Here is a 19003-nt window from a genome sequence, read left to right as displayed (position 1 = left end):
CTAAAAAAAACAACTAATAAAAAACGTTTTAATAACAAGCTTTTAAATAATAACTAGACTACCCGTTATCTAGTTAGATAACTGTGGGTTTCGGGGATCATCCATAAATGACATCACGTCTGTCATTTATCATCACAAAATAACCCGTCCATACATTCAAAAAGAAGTTTTTTGTCTTTTAAAAACACCGATTTCGGCTGAGCATTGGTCTGACCACACTATCCCTTCATATGCTGACGTAACAGGTGACCTACCCAACTCTACTTCACCTGCTCAGTGTCCCGCCAAGTCTCAGACAACATGTTTTTATCATTTAAAAAACGATTCCGGTCGAGGATGGCTCTGACCACACTATCCCTTCATTTGCTGAGGATACAGAAAAAGGTGAACTCTACTTCACCTGCCCTGTATCCCGCCAAATTCCAATATGCAACTTTATCATTCACATGTAAAAAAAATTGAAAAAAAAAACAACAACATAAAAATTGAAAAAAAAAATAAAATCAACACGATGTGTCTCGAACCCGTGTCACACATTTGGTAACCTAATACGTTAATTTCTTAGCTATCTAGGCTCGTAGGATAATGATTTTTTTACTGTTATATTTTACTTTTAGTCTGCGTAAGAAGCTTCTTTTACGCGAATAGGCCCTAGATCTAGAATAATTTCAAATTAAAATTTTTTATTTTATTTCAATGTAGCCAATGCCATAGCTAAACAACCGACGTCGGCATCGACATGAACATGAACACAACCGCAACGACAACCATAATCGTAACCTACACCATATTGGCGTTTCTGAATTCAACACTTAATTTGTACTGGTGTCTCAAATTATTTTATTAGATATAGAGCAGTATAGCAATGTGCTGTTTTGGTTTTCCTTATTGTTTTCATATTTTGTTATACGAAAATTGTTTGCTACGACATTGTAAAAAGCTGTATACTCTCACTTAATAACATTTCAATATTTTCATTTCAGTTATTTTAATTGTATCACATGGTATTGTTATTTGCTAGGAGGGTGCAAGTAAGTTACAAGCAGTTTTCTGAATAATGATCAGACATTGATGTGTACTTGGTTTGTGTAAGGAGCAAGGTTATCGAGCCAGGTTACAAATCATTCATGTGGTGGGTAGTAAAATTTAGAATAAAAAAAGTCTACATGTTTGTTTTGAGCGTAGCTGTATGCAATGTTGTTTACATTTTTACAATTCAATCTCATATACATATTACACTTACCATTTCAATTTAGAAATGGCTTCAAATGACTGGAGCAAAGCCTAGCCTATAACGGCTAGTGTGATTATAATCTTTACTGTTATTACAAAATAATCAACACCTAAAAGATTTTAATAAATCGTTTTATTGGAGTTTGAAAAATGACACTATAAACAAAACACAATTTTACAACACGTTTTAATGACCAAACAGCTAGACATATCAAGTAATAGTGTATAGACAGTCACAAATTTAGTGACCTTCACCTTTATCTCAAACCCTTTAGGCGCAATAAAATTTCACAAACGACATTTTGTAGATAAATCCCTGGTAGACAAATGATCTTACCTGGTGTTAAAGCGCAACTAATTTCACAATAGCCTATAGTCATAACAGGCGTGGAAGCACCTTAAAAGAAGATACTTTCTTTTCAAGAATTCACAATTTTTTTCCATTACAAAATGACAATCGTGAAGTACTAAATAACAATAGACATTAGATTAATAAAAACAGGGACTATAACAATTTTATAAAACATAAATCTAAATGATATAATTGATATAAAAATCAATTCATTGATTAAAATATACATATCACATTCCGAAAACTACAGATGGTGCAGAGAAGATAGAAATCAATCAACTTTTAGAAACATTGTATACACTACATTTGCAAAAGAATGAAATAAATTTAACTTCTGTATTTTAGTAGCTATTAAAAGATTTAAAGGCAGTGTGGTTGCTTAATTAGAAAATGTTTCAAGGATGTAAACAAAATTATGCATAAATGGAGTTGCGATGTTTCCAGCATGACCGGCCAATGCGCTGTCTCTGCTGCCGCTCTAGGTAATTTTCCAGGTACTGGTTGATCAACTGAAGCTTTATTGTCAAAAACTCTGAAAATAAAAATGCAATTCACAAAATCAGAAGAAAAAAAAAACAACCTACAAATCTTACTCCCATTTACTATGGACGATGAAATAAAATACAAATGTCATTTTAACCATTTGAGGACTACCAAACTTTTTTTCCTATCTTTATAATATAAAGAGTGGAATGTGTGATAAAATAACTTACTCAACCGACAGATAATCATCACGAGAATCGCTAGAGCGCCTGAGAACATAGCATTCATTAGATTCTGAGCCATTTCACTCCTAAAAATAGTAATAAGGGAAAGCATATAGTAAAAGTCAACGGCAGTTCTTATACAAAAAGAAAAAAAAATAATCGCGTTGGATTAAAACTATACTTACCGAGACTTGTATTTCCGTAAGGCTTCCCTTAGCCGAGGGATCTCACTTTCTTTGAAAGGGAATACTTCGGCTGTAAAAAAAAGCCACCTGTATTAGCATGTAAGTAAATTAAAACTTGCTGTTAGTGAAATCTGAGCTTTAGGTCTATAGACGGTTAGAATTGTGTTTGACTGTTTGTTGGCTAGTGGCAAAACTTTAACTCAATTTCTATCCACTTCGAATGCAGCGATTTCGTTCAAACTTTCCAGATACGTTACACTACGATGACAATAGAAGTCGTCTTCATTTTAAAAAATTCAATCCTAATTTATAAAAGCCCATGTGCGCACTTCTCTCTTCTTCTCTCTCTCTGTCTCTCAGTCCGAAAATATTTTTACAGGCTATGAGATCAGTATCTTCAGCGATATATGGAGAACTTGATACGGACTTTTGTTGAAAAAAATATTTTTAAAAGCTTTAAATGTATAAACTAAATTTTATAAAAAGAAGCAAAATAAAATTAACGGCATATTCGGATGTAGAAACACTATTTTATTTATGCAACCCGAATAGTGTTTATTGTTTTAACTATATGTGTATGTGTAGGTGTAGGTGTAGGTGTAGGTGTAGGTGTAGGTGTAGGTGTAGGTGTAGGTGTAGGTGTAGGTGTAGGTGCATGTGCATGTGCATGTGCATGTGCATGTATGTGCATGTTCATATGCATGTGCATGTGCATGTGTATTTGCATGTGCATGTGCATGTACATGTGTGTGTGCGCGTGCATGTGCATGTGTGTGTGCATGTGTGTGTGTGAAAAGGTGAAGGTCACAACAACAAACTGACTAAGGTCACTAACCCACTTTACGCGGGATACCAAACTCCCTGCACTTTCCGGTATTTGTAAACCCCGTGACGTTCAAGATCCGAGACTTGTTTTCGCTAATGTGAACGACAAAATTAGAAGGGAAGTCGACTTCCATCTCATCACTTTCAGAGATCTCGGTCTTGTACAGTGTGCTATCGTTGGCCGATTCTTCGCGGAAAGAAACAGGCTAGAGACGGAAAGAAAAATGACAGATGTTAAAAAAGTATAAAGATTCGAGTAAAATATCATCTATATTCCATACCATTTTTAAATTGCACTCTCATGAATATTGTATCGCATTTCGCAGTTCCTTCTACTAGTAGTGTAACAGGGGCTAGGATTAGGTAAAATTTGCACACAATAATGAGAAATAAATGTAAATCTTCTTCTTCTTCTTCTTCTTCGTTCTTAATTATTAGTGTTGAAGGGGGTTGAGATTTATCTGCCAGTGGGTTTGAACTCAAGACTTTGTTCAAATTTCTCAACCATGAGCTTTTTGCCGACTCGACCACGCCTTCAACACAATTAAGCGTTACGTATCAACTCGTTATGCGCCATTGAGGCAATTGACTCCGATTTCAGCCTGCTTTTCTTTTTGGATTTGCTTCCATAGCCTTTGTCGAACCAAGAACAAACTACAAGGCAGCAGTTGTTTAATTTCGGAGTTGTCTCTCCTAGAAGAGTGGCTGTCCCCAGCTAACGAGCCTCATCTGCCCGAGGGTTCGAACTCGAGACTTTTCGGTTTAGCAACCATGAGCTTTACCGACTTGACCACGCCGACCACTTAAATGTAAATAATGTGGCGAATATTAGGATCAAATTAAGAACGGAGAAGAAGAAGAAACAAAAAAATAAAACCGAGGCATTTTTTAGAGCAGACAGACTAAATTAACCTGTGACACCAACACCTACACCAAAACATCTACACCTACACCCACACCCACACCTACACCTACACCTACACCTACACCTACACCTACACCTACACCTACACACACATACACACCCACACCCACACCCACACCCACACCTACACCCACACCCACACCCACACCTACACCTACACCTACACACACACACACACCCACACCCACACCCACACCCACACCCACACCCACACCCACACCCACACCCACACCCACACCCACACCCACACCCACACCCACACCTACACCTACACCTACACCTACACCTACACCTACACCTACACCTACACCTACACCTACACCTACACCAACACCAACACCTACACCTACACTCTTACATTCAACTTCTCGAACATCTCGATGTAGTCGATCTTTTCTCCGTTGACCTCGATGACAGTGACATTGAAGCAGACGCCTAAGACGTCAAGCTGAAATGTGAAGCCGAGGTCCTGCTCTATTATTGTCTTGCCAGTGCTGCCTGTAGATCAAACACAGTAAGGCTAGTAGGGAACTGCAGGGCTAATGGGGATCAGAGAACAAACGCTTTGAGGCTAGTACGGAACATGCTCCTGTTCTGTTCTCTGATCTTCATCAAACCGTTTGAATGAAAAGATCTTCAGTGCTTTTTTAAAAATAAAAAAAATTCACTCTAATGACATTTGATTTATATTATAGACATAACGGTTCTATGTATATTTTTAAAGAATGTGAATCAATGTGATTATGTTCTAAAACATCCATGACTTAAGCAACTATTTAATTATTAATTTATTTTGAGTTATCATGCATATTTTGTACATAATTATGTACAATTTTTACGTTGTTTTGACGTTTAATTTTGCCGTTTTTTATTTTTCATTTTATGGATGAATTTATTATCCTTCTTTGTTGATGTTCGAGAAAAAAATACGGTACGTAGCATTAGTCCGTATATTATTAGAGGTGTTATTACTGGAGCTAGTTGACTTCCGTTACTCATGTTATTAAAACACTATGTCCCCACGTTTTGCTAGATGACTTACCACTAATAATGTCATCACACGGCAAGTTCCCCACAGTTTCGTTAGCCGGGCACGTATTGAAGTTGTTGGTAAATTCCATCTCGCCCACACTAGACCTCTCATCGTGTCCAGTGTAACTGACGTCATGAAGGAAACAGCCCAGAGCGTTCATACCGTATTTGCTAACCTCGTTGCTGAGTGAACCCTTGGCAATCGTGTCTTGTGTAAAGATGGAATCGTTACCAACGCGGGAATTATTCTGGCATTGGGCTTCAGACGTTTCGCAGCCTGAAAACAGCGAATGTAACACATATGTATTATATATATATTTATCGGCCTATAGGAATATATATATATATATATATATATATATGGATGTACATATATATATATATATACAGATTTATATATATATATATATATATATATATATATATATATATATATATATATATATATATATATATATATATATATATATATATATATACAACCACACACGCACATATATATATATATAAATATATATATATATATATATATATATATAGAGAGAGAGAGAGAGAGAGAGAGAGAGAGAGAGAGGGAGAGAGAGGTTGCGATAGAATTAATTTAGTAATTTTGGTATCAAAAAGTATATTTCGTTAAGACAACGGTTAACATTTTTCTTACCTAGGATGGCGCAGATAACTATTAACAATATAGGTAGTTGCCATCGCCAGCTGACATCCATTTCAATGTTTCTGTATTCTGTTAGCTATGTCAACAATATGATTTACTTTATTATGTAGTTATCCATAAATGAAGTCTCGCTGTTTTTGACGATTTTACCTCCCCCTCCCCTCCGTCACACATCGTCACATAAATCCAGAACCCACCCACTAAAATGACGTCACACCTCAACATACAACCACCCCCCTCCCTCAAAATTGCAGTTTTTTTTTTCTTAAAACATCAATATTCTTCCAAAATCTTGACTGAAAACTTTCAACATAGAGTGTTTTAAACTATTCCTACTACAATTTATTAAAACAGTTTGCTAAAATTCGAAAAATAACGGCTAAAATTCGTTTTCTAATATTGCTTTTTTTAATAATGCAAAAAGTGTAAAGTCCCACCATCTGAACCCCCCCCCCCCCCCAACCCTCCACATCATCACACACACTCACCAAATTCCGGACCCTTTTTCCCCCTCGAGTATGACGTCATTTATGCATGACCCCCTAGTCTAATGTAATTATTTTGCTTTTAAAGACATTGTCAACTTGAGTGTTCTCATATTAAACTGTAATTAATTACTGTAATTAATCAAACATAAGTGTGTTGTTTTATATTTGTATCAAATACAAAAGATATTTAAATAACAAACCAAACACAATGATTTAATATATCAACAAAGGACGGATATTAAATTGAAACAGTAGTGTTTGAGAGAAAGATTTGCAATATAAACAGATGCCATCTGAAATATTATAACTATAATTTATGACAAGTAAAAGAACTCTAAACAGATGGGTATTAAGTTAATGCTCTTAGTTGCATCTGATTAAAATATTGCTAATCTTTTAAGTTATTATTGAAAAGCTTAAGGTTAAGTACAATTGTTTAAACAAAGGTATTAGAAACATTTTTGAAACATCTATATACATAATTCTCTTCTGGGAGACGCTAGAAAACAAGCTGCAAGCGCACCCTTGCAGTCCCCTCTCTTTCTCTCTATCACTATCACCACCACCCCCACCCCACCCCCACATGGTCTGATGAGCTGTGGTCACTCTAAATGTTTACAAATCGTAGAGCCGGGTTTAGTGACGGCTATTAGGGGCAGATAATTTAGTTTGAAACGATTTTAAACTTACAGGAGGTAACTAAGAGGAGGCTGCTTTCAAGGGGGGGGGGATGTAGGGTCGGGGGTTAGGGGAAAGGGGGTGGGGGTTAGTGTTTAAAAGCAAATATTTTCAGTGGCAGCATTGGTACTGTCTAATTCACAAATTATGAATTACTGAAAAGTAGAAAATAAAACAACTAAATAGCGGCGTATGATACGCCGCGGGTCGGCTCGTTTAAAATAAAGAGGGTCTGATATCCCCAAGAAGTTTATCGTATATTTTTATACATCATTAAGAGAGATGGCACTTCTCATTGCAGTCTCGATATAGAAACCGGAACTAGTGTAAAATACCGGTTATTGAAGTTTACTCAATAATTTAAAATAATCTAAGTACAAGATTCTTTACTTATAGATGACATTTCTTCTACCTAACTAAATACCTAACATAATACTTTCTCTATAGGCCTACTCTGTATTCGAGAAATTAAAAATAAATCGTCGTAAAACTGCGAAATAACTACTAAAATTTAGTAAGTCACCTTCCTGTCACATTACTGGATCTAGCAGAGGTTTGTTTTTACGTAACTAAAACAATAGATTATTTTTTAATATAGATCTACCGACTAAATTATTTCAAATAAAATCTTTGTTTTTTTTTTACCAGTCGGAATAAACTTACCAATATTAAAAAATATGATATTTTAAGTCACTTATTAAGCGAGATGGTGTAAACAGTTGCCTTTAAGATGATAGGAAGGCCGACTCGTCCAAGGTCAATGCGCAACAGTGTACACCTAAAAGGTGCGCAATACAGTTTTACATTTTAATCGCGCGCAACACATTTTTAAAGCTATGGAAATAATCAACATTTATATTTAACAATAAGTAAGTCAGTTACAAAAACAAATTTTAACAAGTCAATAGAAGAGCAGCTCGATAACATATAGGCATGACTATATCTTACACATTCCCCAACATAAGTAAACACTCTCCCAACCATATGAACCACCCCCCCACATAAGCAAATATAGCTCTCAACTCCTTATAACAAACACATCCCTGTAGTAAGCGTACTAATCCTAATACACTACTCCACAAAAGAAACTCAACCTCTAGAGAGCAAACACACTTCTAAAATATCTAACACACTCTACTGTAAAATCAAACACACTCCCAAATATAACCAAACACACTCCCCCACATAACCAAACACACTCCCCCACATAACCAAACACACTCCCCGATATAACCAAACACACTCCCCCACATAAACATACTCCCCCACATAACCAAACACACTCCCCCACATAACCAAACACACTCCCCCACATAAATACACTCCCCCACATAATCAAACACACTCCCCCATTTAACCAAACACACTCCCCCATATAACCAAACACACTCCCCCACATAAACATACTCCCCCACATAACCAAACACACTCCCCCACATAACCAAACACACTCCCCCACATAAACACACTCCCCCATTTAACCAAACACACTCCCCCACGTAATCAAACACACTCCCCCATTTAACCAAACACACTCCCCCACATAACCCAACACACTCCCCCACATAAACACACTCCCTCAAATAAACACACTCTCCACATAACCAAACATCCCCTCCCCACATAAACACACTCCCCCCACATAACCAAACACACTCCCCCAACCAAACACACTCCCCCATATAACCAAACACACTCCCCCACATAAACACACTCCCCACATAAACACACTTCCTCACATAAACACACTCCCCACATAACCAAACACCTCCCACATAAACACACTCCCCCACATAAACACATTCCCTCACATAACCAAACACACTTCTCTGACTGCTGTAAGAGCACCACTGGAATCTTTAAGGTATCCACCCCTGTATTTTTTATATTTAAAATAGCAATCGGTTCTAATTTAGTAAATTTAAAAAAAACCTAAAGTAGAATTATATCGATTATCGCTATAAAACTCTTCACCATTAAGCGAATTCTAATTTAGCTTTAGGCTTTAAGACTTTTAGTCTAGAAAACACTCCTAAGTTTAGGCTAATATAACGCCACATAACTTATTTAATTGATGATGATTTCGGGGTCCCTACAAGGGTGCTATGGATATAGAGATATGGTAGTAATAACATTTGTAATAGTACAAGCACAAAATAATTCTGTTTCTGCTTTGGTTCATTTTCAAACGACAAATTTGGAGAGTACCTTAATATTGTTTCTAGTTGTTTTCTTGTCTTAATTTTTCTGATATAATGTTTAAAATAAACCGGGAGTAATCTACCCTAAACTTTCTCTAATATTCTTATATAACACTACGGGGGATTGCAACTCGGGAAATAGACATAATTTTAAATCCATTTTTAATTGCTTAAACTTTTAAAAATAGAATAGAAAAGAATTTTGTAGAAAAAAAATTGCGGACGGACAAAAATAGTGCGAATGACACCGTGTCATCAGCGCTGTATAACAACGGCAACACGTCGGCTAAACAAGGTATTCAAACATTCACCAAAAGAATGTGAAGACCGCCGCCAACATCACCTTACATTTATTAAAGAACTAGCCGTCCCGGCCAGGCCCTGCACTGGCATCTCTGAAAAACGTATCTGTAAAGGACCATAACTTGTGTGTTTAGTAATCAGCATTTACCCGGCATTGCCCACCCTAACCACAACCAACCAAAACACAAAAAAAACGCAAACATAACACTAACACAAAACAAACACAAACGAAAACACAAAAACAAACGCAAAGACAAACCCAACCACAAACACAATGAAAACACAAACACTAACGCAAACAAAAAAGCAAACGAACACAAATCCAAATCCAAACGCAAACACAAACCCAACCACAAGCAAACAAAATCAAAACACACCAAAACAAATCAACGCAAACATAACACAAACACAAATACAAATACAAACACAAACGAAAACACAAAAACAAACGCAAACACAAACACAACCACAAACACAAAGAAAACACAAACGCAAAGAAAAGAAAAAGCAAACGAAAACACAAACACAAACGCAAAGAAAAAAAGCAAACGAAAACAAACCCAAATCCAAACCCAAACCCTAATCCAAACGCACACACAACCACAAACGCAAACCTAAACTCAAACACAAAGAAAACACAAACGCAAAGATAAACTCAAAGTGTCCACAGTCTAGCCCGGGGCGCCAAAGCGCACCATGATGACGTGCTGCGTGACCGCCTGATTCAACGTAGTAAACGACCATAGTGCCCAACTTATTCATAGTCTTTTGAACTCACGCGAACGTAGGTACCATAGCGTACACGGAAAGGCCCGGGGCGCCAAATAGCACCCTGACGTATAAATGCTGGGTTGCGTTCAAGCTAGAAGAACGATCGGTTTGTAGGTGTTTATGTAATTTTAAAATTTGTGACCGAACGAGAGGATATTTTTGAAAACTTTCTTCGGCAATATTGTTCTAAATTATGGCAGGAATCGATTGGTACATGTTTCAAGTCGCTAAGTGGTCTGGTTGCCGAGATATGGGCCAAAAACTGCATTTTTTTCGAGTTTTTTGGCTTTTCCGGGAAATACATGAAAGAAACCCGGAATTTTTATGGCCTATGCTCATCCTCGTAACTTGCTTAACATAATTGCTTTTGTAACTAGTCATCGATATTGCTTCGTTGAGGAGGAGATACGACTTAAAGCCCGGACACACATCCATACATTCATCCATCCATTCCCAGAAATGACTAGTTAATAAACGCAATTCTCCAGAATGGAAATTGCGCTAAAAAATAAAAGCTAAATTTTAAAAATGTAAACAACTTTGTTTTATTGCTTAGAATTGTGTTTATTATCAAAATATGTAACTTGAATTAATTAAGAATGTTTATTTGGTAATTTTATTTAATATCTAATATTAACATTTTTCGGGCAATCGTCCTTCGGCTAAGTGTCTTTCGGGAAAACGTCCGGCTCCCAACACACACAAAAACCACAATCTATATATATAAAGCAATGATGTCGGGTGCCCGATAGGGCACTTCTTGGCGCCGCAGGCGCTTCAGCTTTGGCAGGATCCTGCCTTGGGGCAATAGAACACGAGCGCCGGTGCCGGTTGGCCGAAAACTCTAAGAAAAGGTGGTCAAAACTTACCTCGACTGACCGGCGTCTTATATGAGCTATATTACGATTAAAAACTTTTGCCGAACGACCCCCCCCCCCCCCCTTTGATATTTTGTGTGGTGGTACAGGAACGCCTAGGGATGTCATTTAAAAGTCGGCATATCTGGGAAAACTTCGAAAAGTGGTCAAAACTGACCAGTAGTATTTCCCTACATAATTATTGTATTTTACGGGAAAAACATAGGGTAATTTCAACACAGATTTTAGGGCACTTACGGTCTGCACATCTGCCTAATTTTTTGCAAGCTCCTAGGTAAATAACTAGACCGTAAGACAAAACTGTTGGTTTGACTCAAAGCCCCCGAAGAGGGCTAAAAGATGACCGTGAGTAAAAATCTCCTTATTTGAGCTATATAACGAAAACATTTCTTGCCAAACGACCCCCTTGATATTTTGTGTGGTGGTAGTAGACACCTAGGGGTGTCACAAAAAACTCTGCATATTTGGGCAAACTTCGTAAAGTGGTCTAAACTGACCAGTCGTATTTCCCTATATAATCTTTGTATTTTATGGGCAAACAGAGGGTAAATTCAACAAAGATTTTGGGGTTCTTACAGTCTGTATATTTGGCTAATGTTTTGCTTGCGCCTTTGTAAATGGCTTGGCCTTTTGGGAAAACTGTCGGTTTGACTCAAAGCCCTAAACGAGGGCTAGAAGATGACCGCGAGTGAAGATCTCCTGATTTGAGCTATATAATGAAAAAATGTCTTTCCGAACGACCCCCTTGATATTTTGTGTAGAGGCAGTAGAACACCTAGGGGTGTCACAAAAAACTCTGCATATCTGGGAAAACTTCGTAAAGTGGTCAAAACTAACCAGTCGTATTTCCCTAAATAATCTTTGTATTTTATTGGAAAATCAGGGTTATTTCAACACAAATTTTAGGGTACTTACCCTTTGTATATCTGACTAATTTTTTGCATGCACCTCTATTGATAACTAGGCCGTATGAAAAAAACTGTTGTTCAGACACAAAGCCCTTGACGAGGGCTAAAAAATGTCCGCTAGTGAAATTCGTCTTATATAAGATATATATAAATAAATTGAAGAACGACCCCCCTAATATTTTATGAGGTCGTAGACCGACACTGGAGGGTAACAAAAAACGTTATTCTCGTTTAAAAAAAAACATTTCCGGTCGTTAGATTTGTCCGTATGTGGTATTTTCTTATATAAACAATTGTTTGTGAAAACGTAAACAAAAACTACGTATTTTGGTCTTTGTACAGGGGAGGTAACTTATTAAAGTAATATATTTTTAAAAAAAAATCATATTTTAAAATAAACAAATATTAAGGAGTATAGCATTCGTTTAAGTAAATATCTCATTACCAATTAAATTATGAATTGTTGTGAAATTGTGAAAATTAATCGCAAAAATTAAATTTATTATAACTTTTGTTTTATACTATTTAGGAAGCCTTTGCAGTTCTATAACTTACCAGGTAATAACTTTGCGAATACTATAATCCACTCATGTGTGCATGGTATAAAATTACTCAAAACTCTCTAAACTTAGGCCCAAGCACTCCACATAATAGCCAATCACCAATTAATTAATTATTGGAATTCATAATATCTTTATTTTAAAACCTAAGCGATGAACACAACTATGCTTACCTTCATAGTACTGGACTGGGCAATTTTTGTAGGGGTAGGGACAATTTGTGATGAGGGGTATTTCTTCTCCATTTACATTTTGCAAAAACCATGATATTACCCTCTGTCCAAATATCCAACAAATACAGGTAATTGGGTCTCCTATTGGGTCTCCCATTTTCAGTGTGTAGATTACGGCATCAAAAATTCTCACTGTATTTGTAGATAAAATATTAAGACAATCTTTATTCCTGACTACGTTTCGACATTATAATTTAAGAACTAGAATAAAGCGTTTAAACTAAAAGAATAGAGTAATGGATTTAGCAGCAACGGCAAAAATATTTTTCCAGGCCTAAAGTACTACAATAAAATATGCAGAATACATCCAAATATTCACTCTTACCAATTAGAATACGTGATTTAATCTTAATCTAAAATGCTGTATGTTGAAATGATAATCTAGCATTATACAATCTATATTTTGATATAAAACCTAGCATTTCGTGAGGTTTAAACTGGCTGAAATACATAATTGTAAGTTATACATGTGTATATTTAAATGGCAGATGTTCTTTCTGAGATGTCAAGATTGTAGGCCGGAAAGAATTCAGAGAGTAAAAAATGTATTATGTTAATACAATAGATTTAAAGCACTGTCTACTCTTGTCAAGTTCAAAAGAGAAAATAAAAAATCTGCAAACTAGTTTCTGAAATTTGAGAGTTTTAAAGAAGCTTCGTCTATACTTAAAATTGTAAAAGAATAGCATTTTAAAACAATTTTTAAACCATTTAAATTAAACAATTTCATTTTGAAACCATACACATTAAATATAATCCTTGCAAGTGTGTATATTATGAAAAAGTAAAACCTGTGATGTTAAAACAAATAGTACAAGAAATTATTCTGCTGGGAAGTAAGTAGAAGTTATCTATGTTTTGAAATTTCAAATGATAGAAATGATTATTTAAAATAACGAAATCGTGCAATAATTTTAATGAAAAATATCATAAATAATAAAATGCTGAATTTCATTTTTCTTGATTTGAGGTTCACTTATTACACAATAAGCGACTGTGTTTCACATTAGGTAGATGTTTTACACTAAAAGGAGATGAATATACATTGAGTTGATGTGATGATTAAGTATATCACGTTTTACATTCAGCTAATATAAAAAAAACAAAAAAATACTGTAGAGTATTAAATCCAAAAACAGCATATTTACAATACAATAAACAGTAAACAAAATAGATATGTTGTAATAAACAATAAACAAGATAGATATTTTGTATTAAACAATATAGAAAGTATAGTGTAACAAATTATAAAGAATGTATAGTGTAACAAATAATAAAGAACATGTAGTGTAATAAATAATAAAGAACTTATAGTGTAACACATAAAAAGAACTGATAGTGGCGCAACAAATGATAAAGAACGTATAGTGTAACAAGTACTAAAGAACGTATAGTGTAACAAATAATAAAGAACTTTTAGTGTAACAAATAAAAAAGAACGTATAGTGTAACAAATAATAAAGAACTTATAGTGTAACAAATACTAAAAAACGTATAGTGTAACAAATACTAAAGAACGTATAGTATAACAAATGCTAAAGAACGTATAGTGTAACAAACAATAAAGAAATTTAGTGTAACAAATAATAAAGAACGTATAGTGTAACAAATAATAAAGAACGTATAGTGTAAGAAATAACAAAGAACGTATAGTGTAACAAATACTAAAGAACGTACAGTGTAACACATAAAAGAGACCCGCGAGCGATACTTCCTGGTTGTACTGCACCTGACTTAGCCCGACTGCCTTGTATTATTACACCTTAAAATTTACACGAACGCAAACACAAACACGAGCATGGACACGGACACGAACATAAAAAAAAAAAAAAAAAAAAAAAAAAAAAAAAAAAAAAAAAAAAAAAAAAAGATATACAGATAAAAAGATAAAAAAAAATAAAACATATAAACATAAATTCATGAAAACATAAAAAATAAAAACATAAAAAACATAAAAATATAAAAAACATAAAAACAAAAATCCTTAAAAACATAAAAACATAAATATAAACACAACCACAACCACAACCTTAACTGCAACCATAACAAATTATATTGGCGTTACTTAATTCAAAACATAACTTGTACTGGTGTCTCTTATATTTTCATTAGACATAAGCATGTTCTGTATACGATGCTCTGTTGCGGTTTTCTTTTTTTTTTTTTTTTTTTTTTTAATTTTTTTAAGTAAATGTTAGGTTTTGCAATTATTTTGCCACGATTGTGTAAAATCAACTAAAATTTTAAGTGTTTTTCTGTTCTGCGCATAGCTTTATGCATGGCTGTTTACAATGTTTAAAATTCAACCGCACAAACAAATTACTGCTACCATTTCAATTTAGAAATGGCTTCAAATGTCTTGAGCCTTTAACGACTTATCTTAATTATAAACTTTACTGTTATTACAAAATAATTAACAGCTAACTGATTTTAATAAATCGTTTTATTGGAGTTTGAAAAATGACACTCGATACAGAACACAATTCTACAACACGTTTTAATGACCAAACAGCTAGACATATCACGTAACATTGTATAGACAGTCACAAGTATAGTGAGTATAAAGCACACGTGAACTATACTATTATCTCAATCCATTCAGGCGCCATGGTATATAGAATAGGACCGACGAATTCTATAGATTCTAATCTTATAATGTTTACCAAAACGAACACGAAGAGGAAAAAAAAACATAACTACTGTAGAATTTATGACTACCACACACAACACACAATCACACACACTCACACACACACAAACTTCCTCAAATTTCACAAACAGCAATTTGTGGATAAATCCCTGGTAGAAAAATGATGTTACCTGATGTTAATGGGCAGGTATTTTCACAACAGCCTATAGTCATAACAGGTGTGGTTAAAGCATCTTAAAAAATATTTCCCTTTTTGACGAATTCACATTTTTTTTTAATTAAAAAAATGAAAACAGCGAAATACAAAATAACAATAGTTACACATTAGATTAATATATATATATATATATATATATATATATATATATATATATATATATATATATATATATATATATATATATATATATATATATATATATATATATATATTATAATTGTATAAATCTTAAATCTAAATGTTATAAAAAATCAAATAAATGATTAAATTATACATATTAAATTACGATATTTACAGATGGTGTTGATTTTTATATATAAAACGGTAAGTTTTATTAATTTTTCGAAGTGAAAATAAATGATATTTTTTTTTTGTCACGTAGAGAATAAATAAGAAATTATCTTATAGAAAAATTAGATATATTATTTTTACAGAAAAATGTAGTAAATCCAACGTTATTATGAAGATACTAAAGTAACTATTAAAAGAATTATGTGACAATTAAGGGAAGTAGGTTCGTTTAAATTTAGAAAATGTTCAAAATATGGAATGATGTAAAGACGAATGCATCAATTGAGTTTCGATTTTTAGGATATGACTGGCCAATGTGCTTTCTCTGCTGCAGCCCTAGGTTATCCTGCAGCTGCTGGTGGAACATGGGCGGCAACTCTCTGGCGTTGTTGGTTGAGTTGCAAGTTAAGCCTTCTTGACCAAAACTCTGAAAATAAAAATGCAAGTCACAAAATCTGAAGAAAAAAGAAAAAGAAACTTAGCATAATCCCATTTTCTATGAACTAAGAGACCAAATAAAAATGCGATTAAATCTACAAGTAAAAAATCTTAACATTTTTCATATCTTTATAATATAAAGAGTGGAATGTGTAATAAAATAACGTACTCTGACAACAGATAAGCACCAAGAGAATCACTGAAACAACTAGTTGTATTTTAATGATTTGCATCAGCGACGAGGTCGATAATATTTCACTCCTAAAAATAGTAATAAGGGAAAGCATTTACTACAAGCCAACAGTACTTCTCACACAAAAAGAAGAAATATAATCGCGTTGGATTAAAACTATACGTACGGAGTAGTGAATTCCCGTGGGATGTCACGATCAAGGCAAGGGCAAGTTTGGACTGTAAAAAAGACGCATGTGTAAGCATGCATGTAAAGTAAAACTTGCTGTTAGTGAAATATAAGCTTTAGGTAAAAGGAAGGTTAGAATTTTTTTTGTACAATTTTTGTAATTAGTTCGACTGTTTGTATATTTGTGGTAAATCTTGTAACTCAATTTTAATCCACTTCTAATTCGGTGATTTCGTTCAAATATTCGGGATACGATCCACCTCATTGACAATACAAATCTATCTATTTTTTTTTTAATTTAATTTGATGCTTAATTAGTCATTATAAATTATTAAATCTTTTGAAACTATGGTATTAGAAAACATAATGAAATCACTCGATAGATTACTTTTTTCAATAACAGAAGGGGAGATAATTAGCTAGACGCTATCTCCCGACCGATCTGATGAGCTGAAGTTCACGCCGAATTGTTTACAATAGTAGAGCAGTGTCGGATTAGTTAAGTGTATTAGAGGCAGATAATAAAGTTTGTATATGATTTGAACTAAAGGAATGTAACCAATTTAAGAACTTGTCGTCTGTAAAATATGGTCACGTATGGCTGCTTTTACGGGGCAGATAATTTTCTTTCAGATACCGCGAACTAATGATGTTTTTTTTTTTTCGCAAATAGTTTTAGTATTTCACATTTTAGAAGTAGCGTTAATAAATGGGATTAGTGATCAACTGGAGGTCTTAATTAAAACTTTTTTGGTAGTTAGTATTAGTATTTAAACCTTTTCTGAACCATATAAAAATGTATATATATATATATATATATATATATATATATATATATATATATATATATATATATATATATATATATATATATATATATATATATATATATTTCGCTTTTTATACAAGTTTTTTTGTCCATCCTTTCCGGTTACTGTTGTAACTTGGCTGGGTGTTTTGTGTTTTGTATGGTTTGAAGCTTTTTTTTAGTTGTTTTGTTAGTTTGTTATGTTATGCCTTGAACTTGTTTGTATGGATCTATGGACGGGTGGATGGACGGGTGGATGGATAGATGTATGGATAGACGGGTGGATTTTGGGTGGATGGACGTGTGGGTCGACGTTCGGCCTCTATCATATATTTATACACACAATTTATATAATTCTCCTTCCTTCGCAAATGTAAAGGTCACAAACAACGAACATACTTAGGTCACTCACCAACTTTACGCCGGATACCAAACTCCCTGCACTTTCCGGTATGTTTGAACCCTGTGACATTAAAGATCCGAGACTTGTTTTCGCTCATGGGAACGACAAAATTAGACGGGAACTTGACTTTCATCCCATTACTTTCAGAGATCTCGGTCTTGTACAGTGTGCTATCGTTCATTGATTCTTCGGGGACAGTAAAAATCTAGAGACGGAAAGAAAAATGGCAGATGTTAAAAAAAGTATAAAGTTAAGAGAAGACTAGCATCGATAATCTACACAGTTTTTAAATTAACAAGCATAAGAGTGCAATATCGTATCGCAGTTGCTTCTGCTAGTAATGTATCAAGGGTTATGATTAGGTTTACTGTGCACTTAATATTGAGAAATAAACGTAAAGAATATGGGGAATATTAGGATCAAATTAAGATTTAGTAGAATAAGTTAAAATGCATCAAGCCAGCTGTCTGGGAAGTAATTTAAACGTGATAATGTTTGTTGCTATCGACAAAAGCAAATATTAAATACGACTGAATAGTAATCGTTGCAAACAAAAATCAATAAGCAGGATGAACAAAAAAAAGGAATCTTTGTGAGCAGAAAGACTAAAGTAACAGGTGACACCTACTACTACACCTACTACTACACATACTACTTCACCTACATCTTACTTACACCTACATCTACCCCTACGCCTTACACTTACACCAACACCTACCTCTTCCCCTACACCTACACCTACACCTACCTCTTCCCCTACACCTACACCTACGCCTACAGCTACAGCTACAGCTACGCCTACGCCTACAGCTACACCTACACCTACACCTACACCTACTCCTACACCTACCCCTACCCCTACACCTACACCTACACCTACAAC

The 19003-nt window shown here is 34.4% G+C and overlaps 1 protein-coding gene across 1 annotated transcript in view; it reads right to left on the bottom strand.

Moving 5' to 3' along the window:
• Positions 1-1349: 1349 nt before the first annotated feature.
• Positions 1350-19003, bottom strand: part of LOC131934858 (uncharacterized) — a 23303-nt gene continuing 5649 nt past the window's right edge. Inside the window, exons 4-8 of the mRNA XM_059291001.1 lie at positions 4586-4725; positions 3313-3508; positions 2478-2547; positions 2299-2378; positions 1350-2117 (exon numbers count right to left, since the gene is read on the bottom strand). Coding sequence (XP_059146984.1) covers positions 1999-2117; positions 2299-2378; positions 2478-2547; positions 3313-3508; positions 4586-4725 — 605 coding nt within the window. The 3' untranslated portion in view covers positions 1350-1998. The remainder of the gene's footprint in view (positions 2118-2298; positions 2379-2477; positions 2548-3312; positions 3509-4585; positions 4726-19003) is intronic.

Source organism: Physella acuta, unplaced genomic scaffold (assembly GCF_028476545.2).
Source record: "Physella acuta isolate Inbredline_101_S28 unplaced genomic scaffold, ASM2847654v3 ptg000118l, whole genome shotgun sequence".
NCBI lineage: Eukaryota > Metazoa > Mollusca > Gastropoda > Physidae > Physella > Physella acuta.
The sequence above is the reverse complement of the archived record's forward strand: the minus strand, read 5'-3'. Positions and strand labels throughout refer to the sequence as shown.